Source organism: Macrobrachium rosenbergii, chromosome 47, assembly GCF_040412425.1.
Source record: "Macrobrachium rosenbergii isolate ZJJX-2024 chromosome 47, ASM4041242v1, whole genome shotgun sequence".
Taxonomy (NCBI): Eukaryota; Metazoa; Arthropoda; class Malacostraca; order Decapoda; family Palaemonidae; genus Macrobrachium; species Macrobrachium rosenbergii.
The window spans coordinates 45,283,042-45,309,403 of record NC_089787.1 but is presented as its reverse complement, the minus strand read 5'-3'; the positions used below and the strand labels follow the sequence as shown (position 1 = coordinate 45,309,403).

General features: G+C 39.3%; 1 protein-coding gene across 14 annotated transcripts in view; it reads right to left on the bottom strand.

Annotated features, from left to right (window-relative positions):
- ACC (acetyl-CoA carboxylase) overlaps window positions 1–26,362 on the bottom strand; it is a 183,557-nt gene that overhangs the window by 47,597 nt on the left and 109,598 nt on the right. For 8 of the 14 annotated variants that reach the window (XM_067090785.1, XM_067090781.1, XM_067090779.1 and 5 more), the window contains 8 exons: window positions 24,235–24,385; window positions 23,845–24,081; window positions 20,839–21,042; window positions 17,480–17,581; window positions 4,974–5,169; window positions 3,961–4,061; window positions 2,625–2,786; window positions 2,333–2,440 (listed from right to left, as the gene is read on the bottom strand). In XM_067090785.1, the coding sequence (XP_066946886.1) occupies window positions 2,333–2,440; window positions 2,625–2,786; window positions 3,961–4,061; window positions 4,974–5,169; window positions 17,480–17,581; window positions 20,839–21,042; window positions 23,845–24,081; window positions 24,235–24,385 (1,261 nt within the window). The remainder of the gene's footprint in view (window positions 1–2,332; window positions 2,441–2,624; window positions 2,787–3,960; window positions 4,062–4,973; window positions 5,170–17,479; window positions 17,582–20,838; window positions 21,043–23,844; window positions 24,082–24,234; window positions 24,386–26,362) is intronic. The other 6 variants (XM_067090789.1, XM_067090787.1, XM_067090778.1 and 3 more) reach the window with 1 other exon arrangement.

The window sequence follows — 26,362 nt, the reverse complement described above, 5'->3', positions numbered from 1 at the left end:
CGCCTCCCACCTGGGGTAATTACGTAGGCGTTGCCATATCTTGGAGGTACCTGCTCATTATGGCAATTCACTTGCTGACGTAATAAGGAGGTAGATAAGCTCTGCCTACATGGGGGATTTGGGGGGAAGTGAGCAGACCTTTTTCTCTTGGCCAAGGATATTAGTAGCCAACTTAGGCTTCAGCTATATTAATGATGTCTTCATCGTCATTCTCGAGGAAGAGGTCATCATCCTTGTCCTCATTGTCACTAGCGATGTCAATGATGACTTGTTCCACGCTCTCATGGATATCGTCCGACTTCCAGTACTCCTCCTCAAAATGAGGGGATTGTGTAACAGCTCCTGCCCACACTTCTGGGGTGGCCAAGTAACTATTAACCACTATAGAAATAATTACCTATTCACGCTAGAGTATATCTTGCCATGGGTCTTCTTGCTTGTATACAAAGTGGCAAGCTATAGAACAAATGCAGTCTTGCAACCACGGGGACAATTCCATATCCTGCTGGCCATTATCCAGTTAGTGGACTTTGCTTACTGCCTACCTGGTGGATGGGTGGAGCCTCATGACGTCATATAATTTTTACGTCATGAATTGTTTTAGGATCCTTGTCTGTGATTTTCTCGATTCCAGCATCGGCAACTTCATTTTACTCTATAAATATCGAAACTATCGAACTTAGGTACTAAATAATACTTGCAAAAATTAGGTAGGGTTATAAAATATACACTTCCCAACTTTCACCTTTATCCGATGTTTTGATAAAAAGGTGTTGCCGACAAACCGTGTTTCATCGGCTCTGAATCCCTTAGTAATAGCAAATAAATCTTAATAATACTATCAATAATGCTTTCATAATCAAAATGTTTAGTATACAAAGTTCTAAGAAATACATCAAACTTTACCAGATATGAAGGCAATGAGATAGTTAACACACATAATCACAACCTATCTCTATTGCATAAAACATGATGTGTACCCAAATATTTTTGTGTAAAGTAACTGCACACATCTCTCACTGCCCATATATGCACTTAATTTCTCTTTAATGATTCGGAGAAAGATAGCTTGTTGTGTGATAAACCCATTACATAACAACATCTGCCTTGTATTTTCACACAAGCAAGTGGAAACTTTTCAGTTCTATCTCTTTAAGTCTGCATTCAAGTTCCAATGTACTAAGTTATTCTTGTGGGTCTGGTATTCTTAGCATAGCTCACAATGTTACTCCAATTTCTTTTTGCTTACTACTCCAATTTTCATCAATCTAATCACGTAAAACTTTTCATGCAAGCTCATACACAATGTTGATAAGTGTACAATTCGTCCTTCATAATTATCCTTTAGGCGTATCTCTTTGCCAGTCCTAGATGGTTAAACAGTTTAGTAAGTGCCCATCTACTTTTCCCAGAAACTATGTTTTACTCTACTCTGGAACACTCAATCTGTTCATTTTTCTAGTAAGTTTACTAGGTATACGTATTTCTCCCCTGTCTTAGCATTTTACAACTTTTTTTCTTGTCAACTGAGACTGTCAGGTTGGTGTACTTGTGTATGTATGTATATACAGTATATATTCTGTAAAGTGCAGTAAATGGCCACCTAGAATAGAATTGCACTGGGTATTTATCAAATGGTTACAAGTATCAACTTTGTTTTAATTTGTATGTCTTATAAGGCAAGTCAGTTCATAGATCTTACCAGATACATTATTCAGTGAACACTGCAATAAAATATTTACACTGCAAGCTACTTCACTCTTACAGTAATTTTATTTAGTTTAAATTATTCATTTCAGTACTTTTACTTTGCTCTTATTTTATCCTTTTCCAATATTTTACATTAAAATTTGAAGTGCCTGTACTGTGCTGAGTGTCAGTAGATCCCAATACTTTATAATGTAGGTACTATATTTTACAACAATACCCAGAAAACACTGTTATCCAAAACTTTCTTTGGCTAAATCCAACTATAAGTGAGCTCCTACAGCAAAACTTTCATGCTTGGATACTACACAGGCAGTCCCCAGTTATCGGTGGGGTTCCGTTCCCAACGGCGTGATGACAACCGAAAATCACCGCTAACCGAAAATCGGCAATAATAGCACTGATCCCCGGTTAGCGGCGCCGCTGATAAGAGGCGATCAGCGCCGATAACCGGTTATCAGCGCCGACAACCGGTTATCAGCATCGAAAATCTGGTTATCGTCGTCGCTAGACAAGCGCCATAAAACCGGATCGCTGGTAACCGATGCTGCCGATAACCGGGGACTGCCTGTATGCTGATTTCAACTCTTCATGCTACTGGAGAATAGTTTCAAATCATACATACTTTATCTGGTTCTGTTGGATCTTCCCATGCAACCTTGAACAAATGCTTGATCTCCTCTGCCAAGCCAATACGAGCACCTGAGTTGGCTGCAATGTAGATCCTTGGGATCTGAAAAGACAATTCCCATCATTACTCCAGAACATACTTAACATTAAGATACAGGTAGCAGAAACAAATATAAACTCAGTGCATTAAAAATCTGGCTCATTAAATTGAATGCACTGAACACTCAAAACTTAGCAGCATTATTATGGAACATAGATGCACCATAAAAATTTCCAAAAACACAAACCTTTAAATTACGGGCAAGCACTGAAGCTTTCAGGAAAAGTGTGTCTTCTGCAGGACCAAATGAACCAATCTGATATGTAATGTCATTACAAATGCATATCACATCTCGACCATCTGGGTACTCTGGGGTGTGCAATGTCATACGCCATGCAACCATACCAATCTAGAGAAATGGAAAGATAAAATAAAATGCAAAATTTCTCATTATACATTGATTCCCAAAGATAAAGGAAATCAAGCTTATCCACAATGTCAATTAGTAAAAACCACTTACAATAACCCTGCAGTAGAAGTCCAAAAAAATACAGTACAATTTGATGACAAAGAACATGAGAAATCAGTGCAAAAAATTTTCAGAGCAATGTTTAGTCCTAAATTTCATACGACAGCAAGGCTTAGCATGAACAGTTTTCATACCCCCTGATCTCATTGGTAAAACATCTGATTTTACTTGGCTATAAAGTTGTGTATGTAAAATAAGAGCACTTGGCAAATGTATTCCTACTTGATCTTTGACTTCTAAATTATGATCACGACGTCACTACACTGATTTCATTAGTGGAATATGCGTACTAAATACTGTATACAGTCTTTATCTCATATAGCTCAAAAGTTATGGGCAAAGACAAATTCCTATTTAACTTTTGCCTATGATCTTGATCTTGACCTCATTCTCTTCAATGACTTCATTTGTGGAATATTAATGCCTATGTGAAGTCTTTGCTCATATAATTTGATAGGTTCAAAATTAAAGTAATGTTTAATCATTGGTCTTCAAGTATAACACTGACCCTTAAATCCATTGCAAATGAAATTTAATCCCCAACACACACAAATTATATATTGTTGCTGAAGACTTTATCTTCAAAGTTCTTAAAATGACAGCTTTTTCAAAGTACTTTAACCTTAGGGCACAGACAGATGTAAGGATGAAAAAACCGGAAATATTTTAACAGCAAATACAGGAATGAAAAAATAATGAGGTACAGTGGCCCCTGTCCATTCGTGGCTTTACCTATTCGTGGATTTTGCTGTGGAATGTACATACACATTATTTGCAGAAAATTCACCTATTTCTGGTATTTTTCATAGCGAAATATTCACTAATTACTGTATTTTCATATTTTTGTGACTAAATGCACTTTTTGTGATAAAACTATTAAAACACTCAGGTATAAGCATTTTTACATGGGTTTTTGGTGTTTGAACTATCAAAATAGGCAGTTGTAAACATTTTTGGAGGGGTGTCAAGTATTCTCGGATTTTAGCTACTTGTGGGGGGTTGTGGTACGCATCCCCCATAAATACCAGGGGTCGACTGTATAGGGACAACTTACATTGTTCTCACCAGGAAGTCGTTTCTCCTCAATAAGTTTATCATCTTGATCCAATACAAGTTCTACAGTGCTCATAAGAACACCAGGGACTTCTCCTCCGCCTGAAAAATGTACAAAAAAGGAATTCTTCTGTAAACATATCAAATATTAACAAATTTTTCACCTAATCTCAAAATGAGCTAGAAGCATTGGTTTATCCCTTCCTTCTGAGAACCTTTCACAGGTTTAATCATTACCAATGTGTCACTGTTTTAATTGGTATTCTTATAACATTCTAAGATCCCACTGGAAGCTTAAGAATCTCAACTTATTGATATCTGGCACTCTTTGATTCTTTGATGGATCTTTTCTTATTGCTACTGGTGTGGTAAAACTTTGAACAGTTATTAATCAAAACCAAGGGGCATAGATTTCATACTCATCTCTAAACAAATTTTACACTTTTTTTTCTAATCACTTCATAAACATTATATTACTTACCGATGATCCTGTATCTGCTCCTTTCAACATTTCATAGGCATTCTATCACACATCCATTCTCTATTCTTCCTTAAAGACATTACCTAATCAGTCATCTTGTAACTGCTTTTTATGGAGAGTGCTCAACGAACACAGAGGGATATAATACTCTATACCACAATTCATACCCCTGAAAAGCACTCTCAGGTGTAATCTCTTACACAAACACACACACCCAATCTCTGCTCTTTCTTAAGACATTATCCAACTGGTCATCCTGTGTATGCTTACCATGAAGTGTGTTCAACAAACTTGGGGTGTGTAGCCTTTACCACAAATCATAACCGTGAAAAGCAATTATACCCATTTCTTGTCACAAAAGACAGATACTTAAAGTATTGATAATTACATTTTCCCAACAGCAGATGTAATTCAAATGAAATGATTGCTGGCACTTGATAAACTGATGGTGTTTTTATGGTAGCACAAAATCTATTAAATCTATGATGATACAGGATTCAGTTTGGGTAACATTTAACTATTATGATGCTAACCTCTCTCTCGTAGATACTCTTCCCAAACTCTCTCCAAGGCCTGCCTAAACATTTCTGGGAAGTCATAAACGTATGTTGTGCCATTTGTCTGAGCCTGAAATCTCTTCAGCTGTAGATAATCCTTGGTCATGTAAGGCGTAGATATCGGAAGACCATGTAGTGGACCTTGACGTGCTCCAAAACCTTCAAACTTGATCTATCAAAGGAGAAACCATCTTTCTAAGTACACTGCAATGACTTTATAATAGTATGGTAAGAGTGAGAGTCTGTCAGCACCTTTTGTTCTGTCCTGTCCTGTTTGGTGAATTTTCTTTGATGGCACACTGAAATCTTATGCTCTATGAGGATGGGCATCACTTAGCTGATTTATATTGTGCAAACTGTTCTATGCTTTGCACATTTTTCCAGAATTTTTCACTTATAGTATTTTGGAAATTCTCCAAGCTTGAACTACAGTATTTTCTTTAACAACTTAAACTAAAAATATCTATGAAAAAATGGTAAAAATTATGCATTATTGACTAATGATGAAATCTCCTTTAGTAGATATGAAAGACATGCGCACGAAAATATGAAGATTTTTGAAATAAAATTATTTGGATGCTTAGCTATTATTAAAGTTAGCTTACATCTTCACTCCATTAGGTGAGATAGGCATTCAAAATTACTGTAAACAGAAGAATAATACTTAGCTGACCTGGATGGAAGGTCTATAATCACCCATTTGTCAGAATTCTTCTTGACCACTCAATATAAGTGGGGATTTCTTGGTAGGTTTCCACTTTAACAGTAGGCAAATATCCAGATAATTACTTTTATTATAAAAATGTTAATTTTTTGGGTAGACTCTTACCTAGTGGTAAAGTTTTTTTTTAAAAAAGGGAAAGGCTTCTAAACATTCTTTCCTGTTGTGCGATCCTTCCTGGCAAATGTTGCTGCCAGACAGTAAACCCAAAGCAGGGAGTAAGGCCCTTGTAGCGAGACTTTTTTGGAGGATACTTGCACAGAAATAGGACTTTATTCTGCAGAGTACCTGTGGCTCCTGAGCCAGAGTTGAAAGCCCACTACTGACAGTACAAAATACAGACAACTACCCTCAGATAAAGGTATGCTCCCTTATGCCAATGTGTACCTCCATGCTCCCTAAAACTTGAACACTGGGATCGCCTTACAAACTACCAATAGAGAGAAAGGGACATTACTCTCATACTTGTCTCAGGAGAAAATCATCCCTGCTTTAATAATGGGACTAAGGGCTTTACAATTATCATACAAAATTTTTATAGTCTTGCAAATAATGCAAAGAAAAAACTTAGCTACACCTCCACTGGGATGCATTGACAACCTTCTTCAGCAAATGGTTTTCAAGGAAATTAAAAGATGTGCTTATGGCATAAACATTATGAGGTTTTACCTACAAAAGCAGTAAAAGATCAGGATTCAACTATGTGGGCTAATCTAATTGAGCAACATAAAAAAAAAGGGCAGTGTTTTTGGACAAAGGAATCTTTGGTCTCCTAACACCACAAAATAAATTCTTAACTCTTCCTCTTAAAGGTTTAAGTCTGTCTAGGTAAATTCTCTGAGCTCTAACTGGACTTAGCAAAGCTTCCTCTTCATTGCTTACAAAAGAAGTTCAACCATGCAAAGTTACAAATCTGGGAGGGCTTTCACTTTGATACTATTTTTAGCCCTAAAAAATTAAAGAAAAGGGACAGGAATCTCCTTGAGCGAAGCCTACATTTCAAGAAAGAGCCTGTAGCTCACTATTACGCTTTGTGGTAGCAAAAACTAAAGAAAAAAGTGTCTTCAAAGTTAATTTCTTGAGCAATGGTTTATCCAAATTAAGTTCTTGAGCAATGGTTTATCCAGTCTCAAAATGAAGTACAGTAATGTAAAAAAAAAACTTAAAGAATATGTCTACAATCCATCCTAAACACTGATAGGATGATTGCAGGCCTCCCGCTCAAAAGATTGGAAGACCTCTTTCACATCTAAGTCATGTGCAATGCTTAAGTTAGTGTGTCATAGAAATGAACACGATACAGCCAGATGCCTAAGACAATCCTTCTGCCTCAAGATGGCCTGATATGGGTCAGCAAGAACTAACCAGTGGTCCAAGGAGAAGAGAACTCAGATTTAGTAGATGATTGCAACCTGCCAATGGGGCCAAAACATGGATGAATATTTGTGGTGCCCTGCTCAGACCAAATCCCAGATTGTTGAACCCAAAGACCTTCCTTTTAAACACAAAGTGCAGATATTCCCTCAGCCAAGGATGGATTGGGATGTGGAAGTACACGTCATGCATATCAACAAAAATCACCCAGTCACCCTTCCAGTTGGCTGCCAGGATTGAACTGGATGACTCCATGGAACAGGGAGTTAAACAAATGAGCTTCTTGAGATTGGGGATTTTCAACACCGGTCTCCAGCAACTGTGGCCCCCACCTCCCTTGATGCCTTGGGAACAAGGAAAAAGGTAATTGTAAAACCTTGGTGACTTGTCTAAAACTGCCTTCATTGCCTCGTGTTACAATTGTCTGATCTCCTGAAAAACTTGGAACTTCTTTGCATGATGAAAATACACAGGGAAGGATACTGGGGACACCAACAGGGGTGGAAGTGCAACAAAAGGTACGACATATCCCTCGCTGAGAATCGTCACCATCCTAGTTTCAGCTCCAAAGCTTTGCCAGGCACTCAAAACCTCTCTAGATGGCCACCTACTGAATCACATAGGGGGCATCAGGAGATGGGGCAGAAGGAACGAGACAAGGATCAAACCTTTAGGGCCATGAAGGAGTGGGGGAGGAGCAGCACCAGAAGAAATGGGAAGAGGTGAAGCAGACTTATGGCAAGACCTAACTGCCTACATAGTCTATCAGCCTCCCACATCTTACCACTCCTTGCATTCTTCACAATGAGAAGAAAAATCTCACAAGTTCCTCCCTCAAGTAACACCCACCATATGACAATCATACCCAACCAAATATATATGGTTTAAACAAAACTCATTCCTGGCAAACCTAATGCCCATCTCTGCTTGCTGTAGATGACATAATGCAAGACAGAAGAAATACAATAGTATACAGGAGAAAATCAGCCAGAACATGGCCAAAAATATCACAGCCTAATCACATTGTATCATGTGGCTGGCAGAAAAAATTCTAACGAGAATATAAACATTCAAATGCCACCTGGTGGGAAACAGGTGACTACAGACAGTCCATCCCAGTTAACCAAGCATTACTTTTCTTTAATTTGGATGCCGATTGCACCTAATGGTGCAAAGATGTAAGCTGACTTAAAAGTAGGTAAGATTCATTCCAAATAATTAAAAACATAAAAATGTAATTTTTCTAAATTTTTGTATATATTCTTTATAAGCAAATCTATCATTTATTATGCCTAATTCATACGCTTCATAAAATTTGGACACTCCCTGCCCAAATAAAAGACCATCATGAAGAGGGTTTAGGGGGCAATCATACTGGAAAACTAATTTCCCCAAAATTCATAACAAAATAAACAATAACTTCATAAAATGAGCTTTTATAATTTTACCTTACTAAGAATTTTATTTGGAACTATAAAACAACTAAAACTCGACTATATTCTAACAATAAAAAAATAAACCCTGATAAAGGCTGGCAGGCATCCGTATAAAAAAAAGGATTTTGACAAAGGAAAAATCTATTTCTGGGGAGGGGCCCGTGTCACCCGGTGAAATAATCCATTCAGCACTTATTTCTAGGTAATTCCGTTGCTAGATACCAGAGAAAAGCTAAATGTAAAGCGAGCTCCAAGAAATGGAGTCGTATATGGTAAAGGGTGAGATTGTCACAATTACGGGACCCTGCCCTATAAAGATTCCCAATGTCAAAAGTCCCAACGAGAGAGGTGCCGATACAAGCCCATGCACTACTTGTGGACTGTACACAAGGCAACACTAGCCGCATTCCATGTTAGCACCCACCCCACTAGAATGATGTTTACCATGGGAGGGAGAGAATGAAAAAACAGGGTGGGTCACCGGGTGATCCCCTCCCAGAAATAGATTTTTCCTTTGTCAAAATCCTTTTCTGGATCGGGGTCCCGTGTCAGCCGGTGAAATAATAACAGAGAAATAAACATCATTCTTATGCTATTAAAGACTTAAATAGAGACGCTGAAAACTAGGAGAATTCCACCTTGAACATTAGTAAGGTCCTCTAAATTCATGTAACGAAAATAATGTAAGTGGTCACCGTCTAAGATCATGAGCTGAGGATTGAACCTGAATAGGCTTGTATTAAGAAAATACTTTCTGCCTAATAGCAGACACAATGACAGTAACCCCCCCCTTTTTTAAAGAGAGGATCTGACAAAATTGCAAGGTCCTGTCTAAAAAAGCCTGTAAGGAGAAAACTGGGCACAGAAACAGACCTTGTAAAAGGGGAGTACTTTCCAAGGTGACCACTGAAAATGAGGACCTTCAACTGTAGATAGAAAGTTAGGGTGAGGAATTCGCAACACTACCCCTGATGAGGGGAAACCAAAATGATTGGTTCCGCTAGACAGGGCAGACAGTACAGGAAAACTAACACTAGAAGCTAAGCTGATTAAAATTTTGGGCCTTCCCAACAAGGAAAGGTAAGAACAAGATGATTGTTGGTTACCGAAGCTAACTCCGATACATTACTCAAAGACCAGGAAACCGAATGTGGATGGAGTACTGGTCTTAGACAAACACAGATCTTAGGGATGAAAGTTAAGAGCCTGTGAGTCTGGTTCCAACAAAACACTTTCCTCGAGGCCAATGCGGCCGCATCATTACTGTAGCTTCGAAAACTATGTGAAGAGTGCTAGTTACTTAACTGCAGAACCATACTGCAGTAGAGTAGGATCCCTTAACTGATTTTAGGAAAACAGTAATAACAGGACCAATATCAGTTTCCTCCTAAACTGTAAGATTCACAAAGACCACAAAGCCAGGGCATCAGAACTTGAGGGGGCTGACGCAGGCTGAGTTTATACCAGACGTGACAGCTTGATAGTTTGTGGCTGAATTGGGTTGCAAACAGACCTACTTACAGGTCCAGGAAAAGGTGACAAGACTACCTGAATGACGCTCCGTCTAAAGACTATTCCGACACCAGGGGGGAGGCCCTGGATAGGGAAAAAGTAGTGACCTTTTGGACCCCTACGAGAAGGGTGGTAGACAGAGGCACTTGTGTCTGTTGGTTATGGAGAAGAATGAACCATAACCTGAATGAAGCAACTTGAGTCCAAACCCACTTGTTTACGCAGCGCACTATTGCTGTTTTGTTCAGAACCAGCCTAAAATGAAACCTCTTGGGAGGAAGAAGTTTCCCAAGGACAGGAAGACTGCCACAGCCCTCCAAAGCGTTGATATGGAACTGCCGGAACGTGACCGACTAAGTTCCATGTACTTCATTGGGCCAAAAAATATCCACCCCACCCGCCCAGAGAGGTGACGGTGTGGAATACTGAGGCCGGAGGGGAAAGCTGGAGAGGAACTGACTTCGATAAGCACTTGACAGTTGTGCAAGGCCGGAGGCCACTATTCAAACAGGAGGAATCAGGGAGACACGTCCCTGACTCCGCCATACCCCGGTTATAAACTCCAGCTTTGACTTCAGAAGGAGAACCGTCACTGAAGCAAACTGGAGAGAGCCCAAGACCTTTTCTTGGGCACGGCGAGAGGTATGCTTGAGTTGATGAAATGATAGGTCGCCCTTGCTATCTCTTTTCGCTTCCACTGGATTCACAACTACTGAAGGCTACCCTCCGGAATCAGGTGGGATTCCTTCCTGTTTACTTAGAAGCCCAGAGACTCTAGAAAACCGATTATAATGACCAGCACCCTCAGGCAATTCCCGACGCTGGGTGCCCAAATGAGCCAGGCAACTAGATATGCAGCTAGCATAACCTTCTAATACCGGAGCTGTTGAACTACGGTATTGTTCAAACTGGCAAAGACTCTGGAGCTGCATTGAGGAGGGCATGAACCTGAAGGGGCGCGCCTGCTCCTGAGTCTGAATCCCAAGAAGGGATAGAACCTTTCTGCAACCAAGATGTGAAAGGAAGCGCCGGAAAGGTCTATAGAGGTGGTTACGGCTCCACGGAGCATAGGATCCGAACCCACAAGACTGTAAGCAACCGAGACTTGCCGCATTGAATGAGGAAAATAAACGGGACACGCCTGGAAAAATTTTCCAGTGGAAGGGAACTTCCTGGCAGACTAAAAAGCCTGACAGGCCATTCACAAAGACCCCCAGAACTCTGGCCGGAGGCTGACTGAACCTGATTGGGGGAGGGGGACAAACAGTCCAGCTCCACCCCGGGCCTTGATAACTATACTCTGGGCCCAGGGACTGAAGTTCCAGTGGCCCCGAAAATGGTACAGCCTCCCACCCATATGAGAAATACTACAGGGAGGAGGCTTGATTGTCTCCCCTGAAGCGTATGCCTTCCCAATTTCTCGGAGAGGAGCAGGATGCTTCCCTGCTCCTATGATAACGCCGAGGGTCAGAGCCTCTGGCAGAATGTCTAGTGAAAATTCTTTCCTTGGGTTTTCGTATGAAGCAAAGAAAACTCCGGCGGAGGCACATGGGGGAGGCAGAGACACACGGGGGTGTTACAAGGGGCTGATGTGTTGGTTGAACCCGCACACATCGAGGTGGAGGCTGGGAGTGAGAGGCTGACGGCTGTCCAGGGGCAGAAACCTGAAGAGCCTGCACCACCGCCTGAGCAGGGGGGCTCTTGAACTACATGAACTTCTTGCCGGACTTGGGATAGGGCCCGGCAAGATCAGATTGTTTCCGCTCGTAAGGTAGACACCCACGAGAACGGAGACTCTGAGTAACATTAGTAGCCCCGGACGGACCGTAACAATGCCCACCTGGGGAAAAGATTAATTCTCCAGGTGAAACTGTTCATAAGATTTTTCGGCTCAAGGCGGAATGGGCAAGCCTGACTTACACCATGTTTCAGCTTCCAGGAATTGACTCCGGAAGCTTAGGGAGCTGTACGCTGAATAAATTAGAAGCGTAGTTCAGGGTTAGAAGATTCATTGTGAACGTATCTGTGATATCTGTCTCCTGGAAATGCCTCAGCGGTTTATTTTCGAAACAAGCCTGTTGATAAGAGGGGCTACATTTGGAGCACAAGGGGTAGGAAGCAGGGCTCTCAAAGAGAGCACGGTAAGACCCCATAGCTGGCGTGAACTTGGAATTCTCCGCCTGCCACTCCGTTAGAGTTCCCAACGGAGACGATGTGCCCAGCCCCTAGGGAAGATGAGGGCTCACTTAGGGATCCTGCCAGATAGATGCCATGCTCCTTCTGACAGTCTGGTAAAACCCGGATAAGGGGATACCAGGCTGGAAGGGAAGAAATGCAATTCCACCAACCTCCGTGTGCCCACACCCCGATAGGGAGGGTGCCTTCATGCTGGGAAGCATAAAGGGTTAGGCGCCAAGGTTCCCCAGACTGGAGGGGAAAAGAGGTGGAGGTGTCCGGAACGAAAGAATTCCGGAACGGAGCAGGATTTAACAGGTGATCCATTGACAATGAGTCTTGGGATTAATCTCTTTGGGATTTAAGCTCCTGGGAAAGGGGAGGCATGGACCATGAGGTAGATAGATAGTTTGATAGGTTGACAATGACCCTCAAATCGAGCTCCTTATAAGGAGACCCGTAAAAGAGTCTTCAACAAAGGAAGGAGGGGGTAACCGCCTTGCTTTACTTGGGCCATGTCCCTTTCCAGAAGACGAGGCCAAACTCGTAGACGGCACCGGATTAGAGATCCGAGACGTCCTCGAGGGGGCCCCGGAGCGGGTCTTCTTGGTTTAAAAAAGGTTCTTTTTTGACTGATTTTATTAGGGACGGTAGACCAGGAACCGTCGAAAAGGGATGAGAAGCTAACGAATCCCCTAAAGGAAAAGTTTGCCTCACCTAATCCCGAGCTAAGCGGAAAAGGTTTGCCTCATTTATTCTCGCACCTACTTATCGCTCCGGGACGATGTTCACAGGTTCGAGAACGAGACAGAAGGCCGCAACGTCTTCAGAAAACTCTCCGTAAACAGTTAAATTGAAGCGAAGAGTTACGAGACTTGCGGCCGGCCTCCAGGAGGGGGAAAATTAGGACCCCAAACACCAGAGGAGCAACTATTAATAAGTCATATGAGACGGAGTTTGGCGAAGGAAAACCGATAGGTGTATATGAAACCTACCGATTTATCGAGAATCTCGCCGAGACGGAGTTTGGCGGAGGGAAATCGATAGGCGTATATGAAACCTACCGATCCACCGAGAATCTCGCCCGGAGAGAGCCCAAACACCGAAAGAGCGACTATTAATAAGCCACATGAGGCGGAGAACCGACAGGTTTATATGAAACCTACCGATTTATCGAGAATCTCGCCCGGAGACGGAGTTTGGCGGAGGGAAATCGATAGGCGTATATGAAACCTACCGATCCACCGAGAATCTCGCCTGGAGAGAGCCCAAACACCGAAAGAGCGACTATTAATAAGCCACATGAGGCGGAGCTTGATGGAGGTAAAACCGACAGGTGTATATGAAATCTACGGATTCATCAGGTAGCCTGCTCGGGAGAGCATAGCATACAACACAATCTGCCGGGTGCCAAACGACTAATAATAAGCCAAATGATACGGCGTTTGGTGGAGATAAAACCGACTGGTGTAAATAAAACCTACGGATTCATCAAGTAGCCTGCTCGGAGAGAGCATAGCATACTTTACAACCTTCCGAGCCAAGAATAAGTCACATGAGGTGGAGTTTGGCGGAGACGAAACCGACAGGTATATATAAAACCTACGGGTTCATCAAGAAGTCTGCTCGGGGAGAGCATAGCGTACTTCATAACCTTCTGTGCCAAACTATAAAATCTCCAAAACAGACTGCGCATCGGAATGGGAACTATAGACTCCGTGATCGCTGGCTTGTTGCAGGATAGCAGAGCATTCCTGCACTCGACAAAACCAGCTGAAAACATATGAGAAATGGGCATGCTGGAACGGATGCCGGAGCAGAGTACCGTAGCAGCGACTTAGCCTAGTCAGACCAGGAAAACCCCCGGAGAAAACCAGAGAGAAAACCGGGCTAACAGGACAAAACTCATAGACATAAAAACAGAGTCAACGGAACATTCCGAAGCGACCATGTTTGAACAATATGTGACGGAAACAAACAAAGTGGGAAGGTTATGAACTGTTCGGAAGTGGGCGCACTCAGAATCAAGAGAGGAAAACCCCCGGAGGAGGATATCCTGAACGGAGTGATAGCGGTGGGTGGAAAAAACGCCGACCGCTAAACACTAAAATCGCCGGAGCAGTAAGCAAGGAGAGCGCCCAACAAGATAACGAAACACCGAACAGGTAGTAGCAAAATGGAGGGGGAACGCCGAAAGTAAATAAAACAGAAGACAGTTAGGTGGAAAACGCTAACTGGCCTCGTATGAGATCCCAACAGTGAGGTGCGAACATGTAGGAAGCACCACGAAGGGAAACAGTCGACGTAAAAGGAAGGGGGAAGGATAGGCCAGGAGGTTGGTAACCCAAAGTAGCGACCAGGGTGGGACAGCACTCCCGGGCGCCCAGAGATTCTCATAGATCCTCGCTATGTGAGCTGTGTTGCACGACAAGAGCGAGAGAAAAGGAGAGGAAGGGCAAAAACCTCTACGGCCAGGAGAGCAAAGAAAGGTAAAAGGAGTGTGAACAGGAGTGGGGAGAGCACTCCCGGTCACCTCCAGGTCCAGGTGGAGTGCCAACCGATAAGGTCAGACACACCGAGGGACAAACAATCAATGCAGAGGGAGGGGATGTAGGCTACAGCACAAAATAAGGATAAATTGCTCTCAAGCCTTGGAAAGTTAACAAACCTTGAAAACAAACCAAAGGGAGAGAGAGAGCAAAGGATAAAAGGGAGAGAAGGGGATTCTCGATACCACAAAATAATATATATATAGTCGGTAAAAGAAGTGTGAACAGGAGTGGGGAGAGCACTCCCGGTCACCATTGGTAAGCAACCCAAAGAAGGATTGAACTAGGATAGGCTACGCAGGTAAACCCTCGCTATTCCAGCTTAACTTATTAAGAACATTAGCCTAAGTGAAAAGCCGAAACAGGGAGAGGGTGGACATAGGCAATATATCCAAGCCAAAACCAAACAAAAGGAAGCACCAGACATAAAACACATATGTACAGAACGAGATCACAGACATGAAACTCATACGTACAGATCGAGATCGTCCCTCCCTTAACGATTTTTCCCCGAAGGGAAAAAGTGTTAAAGCCAACCCCTAGGCTAACCTAACTGAGGCGATGCAAAGGAAGGAAGCCTAGGAGAGGGGTAAAGGCTAACTAATAACTCAAATAATGCATAATAAGCCAAAAATTTTCTATAAGGTACATGTAGGAGGATAGGCAGGCCCAACACGACATGAACGTGAAGGGAAATGGCCGACCTCCAGTTAAATGAAAGTACCCAAAATAACAAAATTCAAAAGCATCCGAGCACAAGGTCAAAACTTAAATGTACCAATGAAATTCATGTTCCCATAAGCTTAGAGAAGTGAGTCTAAAACAAGGCAAAATAAAGCCAAAATAATAAGCGAATAGGCCCGAGGGGGAACCACGTAGCCTAAACAGTAAGACAGCACTTGACCAGGAAGGGAACACAAAATTCACAAAATAATAAAAACAAAGTAAAAACCGTAACAGTACCAATGAAAATAAGATCCCCAAAGGCTAAGAGAAGTGAGGGACAAAATTAAGGCATAATGAGGCCATGATAATAAGCGAATGGGCTCGAGGGGGTAGCTCATAGCCTAAACGCTAAACATCACTTCTCGTAATGAGGCCATGATAAAAAGCGAATGGGCCCGAGGGGGTAGCTCGTAGCCTAAACGCTAAACAGCACTTCTCGTAATGAAGCCATGATAAAAAGCGAATGGGCCCGAGGGGGTAGCTCGTAGCCTAAACGCTAAATATCACTCTCGTAATGAAGCCATGATAAAAACCGAATGGGCCCGAGGGGGTAGCTCGTAGCCTAAACGCTAAACAGCACTTCTCGTAGTAAAGGGGTACAGAACAAACATAAGATTAATCAAACCCACTAAAGTTAGGAATCATTAATTGATAAAATATCCCAAATAAAAAGGGATACTAATAAATAACACAAAACAAACATGCCGACCCAAGACCAAGAGAGGTCAAGAGACGCCGTGAGAGGAGATCGAGACGGGCGTTATAAATCCATTTAATTATTAAACTAAAGGAAAATAAGGAGCCTCAACCGCCTAAAAAACAATAAAACACTGGTACTCAAGTTGTTGAAGAACCACCTTGTGAGGATGCCATAAAAATGCCAAAATAGAGCACAAAATAAGGATCACAACAAAATTACGTGTGAACGAAATCGTGTGCTAAAAGGGAATGTGGCTAGTGTTGCCTTGTGTACAGTCCACGAGTAGTGCATGGGCTTGTATCGGCACCTCTCTCGTTGGGACTTTTGACATTGGGAATCTATATAGGGCAGGGTCCCATGATTGTGACAATCTCACCCTTTACCATATACGACTCCATTTCTTGGAGCTCGCTCTGGGGGTAGTAACCCCAGCTTTACATTTAGCTTTTCTCTGGTATCTAGCAACGGAATTACCTAGAAATAAGTGCTGAATGGATTACTTCACCGGCTGACACGGGACCCCGATCCAGAAATATACCTGTCATTAAATGCCATAATTTACAATTCTAAAGTAAACCTGGTTCAGGAGATAAATTGAATATTAGAAGTTCTAATCTATATTCTTTAAAAACTGTTTGAAAATGTTTTTTCATATGCATACCTTTATTTTTACATTAAGTTCATACTGTAATAAGCCTACCACTGCACACTTTGATGTTATATATAAGACTATTGAAGACTAACACGTTAGTATACTTTTATATGTTCTATATGTGCAAATATTGTTATTACATTTCTAACTATAAAACAATTATTAATCAAAAGTACTGCATGCTTTAACGTGTAAAAAATCCTATGTGCTAAATAGTATTTGGCACTTGATGCACTATATCAAAATATTTTTATCTGAAGGGCTCCAGTGTTGCAATACACTGCTTATCTGAACCATTTATTATCAGGGGCTGCATATATTTCAATATGACAGGGAAGTATTTCTAAATTTGTAAAGGATTTAATAAAATGACATTTATGACTTGCAGAAACAAAAATTTATATATGCATGAGTGTAAAACTTACAAAAACACCCTTAATCCCACATACATATGAATAGATATGCATGTAGGTGCATACATAAATTCTGAAACATTGCAAATACTAAGAGTATCAATTGACACTAATCTGTAACACACATTAGACAAAACCAATGAAAAACCTATACTTGTTAGACACATCATTTCATTAGTAAATGAATCTAATGCAACATTAGCAAAGTGATAAGTAACAGCTACCGGGAATACCCCTCTTCCTGGGGATGAGAAACGTCTGCTGTTTGACGAAAAGTGACAAGGTGATCGTGGAGGAGCTTCAACTTCCAATTCCAAAAATTTTACCTGACAATATCCATTTCAAATACTGTTATCGTAATTCACACTAATTCACACTAAGTATAAATAGAAACACCTTAAAAAACTAGCCCATCCAACCAGGAGAATGAATTACTTAAATCTGCAATAACTGAAAAGCACGTGAAGGACAGTCATTCACAATTTGATTAGTGTGAAGAATTTCTGAGCAAAAGTTAACAAAGCAATAAGAATGCAAAATAACAGTTAAAGAATTATAAATAAAATTCCAAATAACAAGATATCAAAACAAATGCACATGATGTGCAAAAGTAAAAATAAACCATTGCTTTGCCAAATTTCTTCTCTCTTCAAATAATTCTAATAATTTTAAAACCTCTTAACATACAAAATAGTGTTTAACTTGAAAAATTACATTAAATAAAAAAGCAGGCTGAATGTTACTGTTTGGAGGGTAAGTGACCATAGAGATACAGGCAAAAACCTTATTATAAAATGTTATTCCTCAGTCATCAGGTAAAACCAGTTTGTAAGAAAAGGAGGCATACACCTTTTAAATATGGGTTTATTAGTTCGTAAATAAAACTTTCATTAATTTCTAGCATTTCTCTTGGAAGGTACTGCCTAGTGAGTGCCTTGTGAGGTGCACTGCTGCACTGCTTTCTGCCTTTAACTTTTCACCCACTCCCTTTGGTCTCTTTCCACTGGCTGTCCAATTTCTTCAATTTTGCCTTTCTCCAATTTCCACCTTTTATTCAAGAACAAATTCTCTGGGCCAACCATGACAAATGAGTTAGATTAATCTACTTTATTATAATAACAGTTTTATATTTCACATGAGTTGTCAAGCATTTTATGGAGGAAAGAGATTTAGAAGTTCCTTCAGGCAGAGAAGGGTACCTTCAAGCCAAGGCAGGAAAAGCCCATGCCTAAAAATTATATGAAACTTTGAAACTCATCTTAAGAGCAATGCTTGTAGCATAGGTACGCAAGGTGTTGTAAGATATGATCATTTACATCTGAGTATTCCTGAACATATTCAATAGCATGATGTTGCAGCTGACCATTCTGATTCTGCAACTGTCTATGAGCTCACTGAAAAGCTGCGTAAGGAATTTAAAGATATTCTTTCAATATTGCTAGAAAATCACCAAGTGGAACAACTACAATATACTTGACTATAACTAGTCTTATTAGGTGGATTGCAATAACACAGCTCTTTGGTCAAAATACTGGCCAAGACCCTTAGCTTCTGTCACAGAAAATTGCATTAAACAGGTAGGTGCATACAAGTAAGGTGTGTGCATGTGCCCTCGGGATTCCTGGGCGAACAAAAGCCAGGTAATCACTTATTATGTGTGCATGTGCTTGACTTTGGTGATTTCTGAGGGCTACAGTAATTTGCTTATTCCACTGATTTACATCAACACCATTTACTATAACTTTGCTTTCACACAGGAATAATTGTAGAACTTTCAGATGCCTAAGTGGTTTCGAGCCATAACAAAGTGGCAAGAAACAGACTTAGATACAAGTATGTTTCTTTCAATTTGACCCTTGGTAGGATTTTCCAAATGTTGCTCAGATTATTAAAGAAGAGTTAAGTGACACTGAAGGAGTTCTCAGGCTTGAAGTCCTCTGCAGATCAGAGGGAGCTCTGAGTCACTGACATCATGGACTCAAACCGGTGATTTATCATCAAGGACCTGATAGACAAAATAGATTAGCAGCCACTAGAGAAATTCAGAAACTTGAAAAACTCCAAGCCTGCTAACGTGTCTCTTTAGCCAACCAACACCTGAGATGTAAGAAAAGAAAACGTACTGGCAGCCAGCAAGATCTCAATGCATGAGGAGTTGGCAATAACCAAGGACCTCACTTGGAGAACAGAACTCTCCATCAGTTCAGGATGTACCAACTGCTCAAGTAATGAGACCTTTAGAAAGGGGAGGCAGACGCGAGATTGAAGGATATTTTCTCTATTCAGAGTGACAGATGACTGGGGAGAGATATAGGCTTGCCTGTTTGGAGTTGGTATCCCCAAATTCTTGCCACTGAGTCAGCCTCTGATCTACAGGGAGGGTCTTGAAGACAATGAGGTGAGGTTGATACTTGTGAAACAGGCAAAGAAAAGTTGTGACTACAGAAAGCTAATATTCATGACCAGAATGTAGCTAGAAGATCATTATATAAACGAAGAGATTGAGGCAAGATGTGGTGTCAAGCAACTGGAATATTGACTAGGATCTCAATGCTGAGAGATCCAATGCATAATAAGAAGGGATGAACTACAAAGAAGACAAATACGAAGGTTTGAAAAAATCAAGGAAAAGAGACAGATGAAGACCTAGACTCTGTGTCTGTGGTTTTACCATTTTATTCATATTTTATAAACTGTGGTTGGTAAGTGGTAAAATAGTCTCATTTGTACACTATTTTATGTATTTATGGCATACTAAGCACCTTGAGCCATTTTTACATTTATATCCTAAGCGAGTCATTTGTAGGCTTCTGTGAATGTCTATTAAAGAAGAAAAATGCCTTCCATTTAATTATTGATGAAAATCCATGAGCCAAAAACCCTTAAAATTTGATGGTCAGGTGTATACCATACAGGGTAAAGTATGTTCCTCAGAATTGTACACTCTGCCCCCGATCTAACAAAATACTGTATGCTTGACAGAAACATAATAGGGTAACGATGACCTTAAATTTCAGTCAAAAGTATAACCACTATTCATAAACACTAACAAAACAATGACATCCACTAGTGAGCCAGTATCAGTTATCTCCTAGAGATAGCTTACTTCAGTTTTGAGATTCTTATTTTCTCTGTCTTTGTCAAATAACATCTTATACAAAAGACAGTTTGAACATGTATAGGAAAACAAACTATAATTATATGAGAGTATGGTGATTCCCAATTATTTACAAAATGCCAAATCTTACTGTTAAATTAATTTTAACAAATATTTATTCATAAAGAGAGAGAGAGAGAGAGAGAGAGAGAGAGAGAGAGAGAGAGAGAGAGAGAGAGAGAGAGAGAGAGAGAGAGAGAGAGAGAGAGAATTTTCAAACAGTTCATTGATAATGTAGGCATTTTTCTAACTCATCAACGATGTACTAAAAATACATTACAGTTTAAAAACAATAACCTTATTTAGTAACAAAAGCACAGAAAACTACGATACACTTGTCTAAAAACATAGCATCCTTCTGTAAAATAACTTGCTTTCTTACTATCTATATGAATCCTGAATACTGTATATAACAAAAATACTTACTTGTCCAGTGAGCTTGTCTGTGACTTCTCGGTACAAATGCATATCCAGGTAATAGCCTGATTCATTGGATAACGTTAGCCTAATTGGGAGGGTTTTGGCTTGGGGAGTCTGGCGGATGGTCATTTTAATTTCCGCTTGCAGAACACGAAGACTCCATAATCTACGACCATAACGATTTACTATGGACCTAATAGAGTCTTCAATCTGTAAAATATACAGTTCACTATAAATGATGGAATTATGTACCAACATGTTTTCTCCCTCACAGTTGTCAATTATTGCCTTCCATAGCCACAACAACACAAATTATACTGAAAATACAAATTAAACAAAAGTAATGCAATAAACCCTAAAGATCAAAATTGTATAATTCTAGTATCCTTGAGGAGTAATAAACACCTGGTTGTAGAAAGATATCCTTGATTAAGTGAGTTCCTTGAGAAATAAAATCATTATGAAAACATTTATCTTGCTGATAAATATAAAACCAAAACTATTCTTCCAGTGTCTTCAAGAAACTCTGGCATTATTTTATTCATCATGTCTTTAAATTTTTCTGACTCTTCCTTTATTTAATATAGAATATTTATATATTCTTTGCTCAGAAATTTCCAGTTGTATTATTACCTAAATTTACAGAGGACACAGAGCATTCATGTCTACAGAGAAATACAAGTCTTGTAGGACTAATAAAATCTGTTCTTGAGCTTCCAAACAGACATACTTTTATTGTTTTCATGCACTGTATGCACATTCATATGAAACAAGTCAAAAGGTATTTTATATGGAAAACAATTATAGCACCAACAAATTTTATATAAAACAGAATGAACAACTATCAAGGAAAACTAGAACAAGCAGAAATGTCCACACAGTAAAATATAGGTCTACATATTCATGGCAGCTTCAACATTTAACTTTTTTTTTTCTTGTATTATTATGTATAAAAGATATGCTATTCTCTTGTCCTTAAACTTCGTAAATATATTCTTTCTTTGCTTTCCTTTTGTCCTTTTTACAGTCTTTACCAATACACAATTCACATTAGTAAATTACAGATACAAATAAATAACTGGATAAAAAACAAAACGATATTAAATCTTTCTACCTTGATTAGAACAGTTTATGAATTGCAAGGCACCTATTTGGCCCTTGCTGTATTACTTTTGCCTCTTAATTTTTTTCCAAGCGTTTTTGGTTTACTCCTACTGAGAAGTTCAACTTCTTCAAATTCTTGTTCCAATTTTCACCCCTCGTCTAAAAACAAATACTGATGCAACCCTGTGACAGCCTAACAATGACTCTGTGGACTGGTTAAACTAGTTCAGAGTAATAATTTGAAATTACATGACAAAGTTGAGAAGTTGATTCCTGTAATATTGTTCAATCCTTAATACTACCCAGTTCTATAATACAATACTTATTTCTTCACTTCCCTTGGGATCCTGCATTACTTAAAGTGCTTTGTACAGGCAATACTAAAATTAATTTTAGGAATAATAATATATGTACTTTAGTTTTTTATTTGCTAATGTGACACAGCATGAGTTCTGTCAGTTTGCTTGTCTTAGTCTTCTCTCCTTAAAAGACCTTTGTGATGAGAAAAATAATAGCATTTGCAACTGTTTAACTTTTTCTTGGCTTTTCATTTAATGTATATATTAATGTAATATTACTTATCAGAAATGAAAGAACATAATTCCATCACCGGCACTTATACAAAGATATGAATACCTTGTGTTGACTATATAAAATTTTAAAATATAGCACGGTAACCACTTAACATAAAAACCCACTCAACTACAGTGCATTGGAAAAATTATGCACTACGTCATTCTTACAATGTCAGAACTTCTAACTTATTCATAATTCATGTATTCTATGTAAGCACAAAATGTGCAAAACATTTAAATTATAAAATCACATGAACTTATTCAACAAATGATAAATTCATGTCAAAGAGTAAAATGTTTCTATTTAAGCCTCAAGGGACAAGCTAAATATATATCAAGCACAGCCCCAGACCGGGCAAACTTTAAGGCTGACCAATTTAAGAAAAAACACATCAATGAAAAGAGGAAGATATGCAAATGCACATGGTGTAAGAAAAAAAATTTGAAAAATTTTCCCCTACCCTCCACAGGAAGTTGAAAGTGACTATTTACAACCCTGAAAGGGGCCTCTTTTACAAGACACTCGTAAAAATATGTTAATTTTACCAAGTTATGCTTGTTTTTTCTAATAATTTATTTTATTTTATTTCAAAAAATTATAATTACAGCTCACACAATATCATAACAGATAAGAACTAAAAATCAGTAACAAATTCAGAGTATATTTGTAAAATATTTATGAGATTTACTGAGATGGGGAGATGCAGTAACTTTTTGCGAGGTATACATGTTTTTTCTAATACTTCTTTGCACTTTTCTTTTCAAAATTACAATTATAGCTGACATACTATCATAAAAGATAAGAACTGAAACTAACAGCATTCCATGGGTATATTTATGAGCAAATAAATAAAAAGATGTCCTGGAGTGGCAGAGAGGTAATACATTCCCCTCTGAAATCTCAAGGCATACTGATCAATGTCTCTCCCAAGCTGAGGTAAATAGTTCCCATAAGTCATTTATTGACCACTGAAGTACTATGAACATCTTTCCCAGTAAATTCATCCAAACTGAATGGCGCATATTAATACTCATATGAGGATTTCTGTCCATCACCCAAAACCTATTGTAGATACTCATATAAGGATTCCCACCCATTAAGGGTTAATAGAAGACCTGCAAATTTATTTATATTCCTGCATCTGGGTCTAAACAAGATTCCTCAGTTAAATCTTGCCTTTAAAATCAGCACCACAAGTTTTACAATCTGTAATGTAGGGACAAATTTATATGAAGAAAGATAACATATTCTGCCTTCAATGTTCTTGTCTCCAAAAAACTAATGTATCTCTTATACTACTCCAAAATGCCATTCAATAAAAGGTATTCTTACCTTGGATGGATTCATTATCACAGTTGGGACAAAATTCAAGAAGACATGATTGCAGTCTGTTCTCTTTGCTAGAGGGTGAGAGAAAGCAATTTCCAATTCATCCATTGCTTCCAACAGAAGTTTCTCTCCTTCTTTCTCTAGGTATTCGAATGAAGCTTCCTTTGTGATAAGATCTGAATGACGAATTATGGACCGGATGAAAAATCTGTAGTCTGTAACCTCTTGGCCATCTGCAACCTGCCATTAATTAAATTTAAATTATTTGCTATATGTACTAGTTACATTATTACCATTTTCCAGCCACATTTTTCATAATAAAAAATAAATCTCTACATTATACCTCTATTAAATTCTCCAAACAAGATTAAACTGTAAGATGTAAAACCATACCTTGGCTTTAGCAAGATACAAATGCATCTTGCGGTTTGCAGTTGGTAAAGCTTCTAAATCATAAGTTCTTAGACGATTAATCTCCAACTGGAAAGCCAGTGCAGGTTCTAAGTGGCGGTAAATTCGGTCTTCATCAAATTCATCCCGAGCCCTAAGAGCAAATTTCCCATGATCAATAACTCATTAAACTATATTTTCTTACAGGTACAAACTGCAATGGACAATAAATGTGTGTACGTAATGTCTAGAACTACATACCATACAATGGATAAAATCAACACAAACTACAGTTGAACCAAACCTCTAAAACCACAAATAAGAACAATGTCTTGCTAAAATTCACTTATGACTACATGATGCTACACAATTATTCCTTGAGTGTTTACTACGTGTTCCTGCAAGAAGTTTTATAGTTAATATACAAAACTGATCATCTGAAACACCAGGAATAAGATGTCAAACAATACATTAAGATTCTCCTCTAATAAAGTATATAATCAAAATGAAAACTGATAAGAAAGAGTTCCAGATACCAGTAGATTTTTGGGACAAATCACTCAACTTTCATGGAACATAAACCTGGTCCAGGGCTGACTAACTCAATACGTGATAACAATTGTACAGGATTTTGCAAAATAAAATCGTCACTCAGCACACCTAAATACTCACAGTGTAACTGATATTCTCAACACGAGAGCAATTGGTCTGATTAACTGAACTGATTTGACCCTTGTTCTTTCTTTGCACAGATATAGAAGTTTTACAGAGTCATGTGAAGTCCAAGGATGAACAGAAGAAAAAAGCCTTGTATGTGATGGGCACAGTTGATGAGTGCTTTTCAGAAGCTGATATTTTTATTGTGCAAATCATTCCCCATACCACATACTCTCATTTTGACATAGTGTTCGTTTACAGAGTAAGATGATTATTTTTAAGTATAATAAAAAGCTCAGCCTTACAGAGTAGGATGATTATTATAATAAAAAGTTTACCAAGCCCACTGAGCAGAGTTAGAGAAAACTATCACAGAAGTCCTCACAAAGTAATACAAAACACAGTGACTTCAGAGATATGAACAACTGCAATCATAAATCAAAATTTGTTCCGAGAGTTCTGTCCACCACCCATAAGTTCAAATTTTGTATTGCACACCTTGGCTTAGTTACAATTTCTGCCGCCACCCACGCCGAACAGCACTGTAGCTGATGCCAATATGCTGTCCCAGACCCGCAAGCCTACGCAAGTGGTAAGACATAATCTCTTGTGCTCCAAATAATTTTTGTGATTCTATTGTGAAATATCTAGCCTATCCTTTATCTATCATGGCTATTGGCAAGCATAAAGCAAGTAAAGATAGTGGAAGTGATTAAAAGTGGTAAGCTATCTAAATGGAAACAAAAGTGGTATTGACAAAGAAATTAGAAAGTGGTGAAAAAATGGTTGAGGTGGCACACCAATATGGTATAAATCAATTGACTATCAGCACAATCTTTAAGAACAAAGCTGGAATTATGGAACACGTAAAAAGTGCTGTACCCATGCAGTAAACAATTATAAGAGAGAGGGGGAGGGTGGTAGAAGAAATGAAAAAACTTTTGGGTATCTGGATGGAGCACCAGAGACAAAGATGTGTAGTGCTTAGCCTTATGCTGATTCAGGAAAAAGCTATAAGCCTTTTCGATAACTTGAAGGCTAAGGCTGGCGAAAGTGCTGAAGATGAAATATTTGCTGCAAGTCATAGATGGTTTCATTGTTTCATAAACACGCTAACTTGCATAACATGAGTGTTACTGGTGAGTCACCGAGTGTCGACAAAGAAGCAGCTGAAAAATTTCCTGAGATACTCAAAGAAAAAATTGATAAGGAAGGTAATACCCATCAACAAATTTTTAACATTGACGAGAGAGGCTTTTTCTGGAAAAAAAATGCCAGAAAAAACATACATTATCCATGAGAAGTCGATGCCAGGATTTAAGGCAGTGAAGGATGGGCTAACTTTACTTCTGGGTGGCAACGCATTGGGAGACTTGAAGTTAAAACCTCTCCACAGGCACTGAAAAATATCACAAAAAGTTCTCTACCCACAATATGGATATCTAATAACAAAGCCTGGGTTACTCTTCCTGTA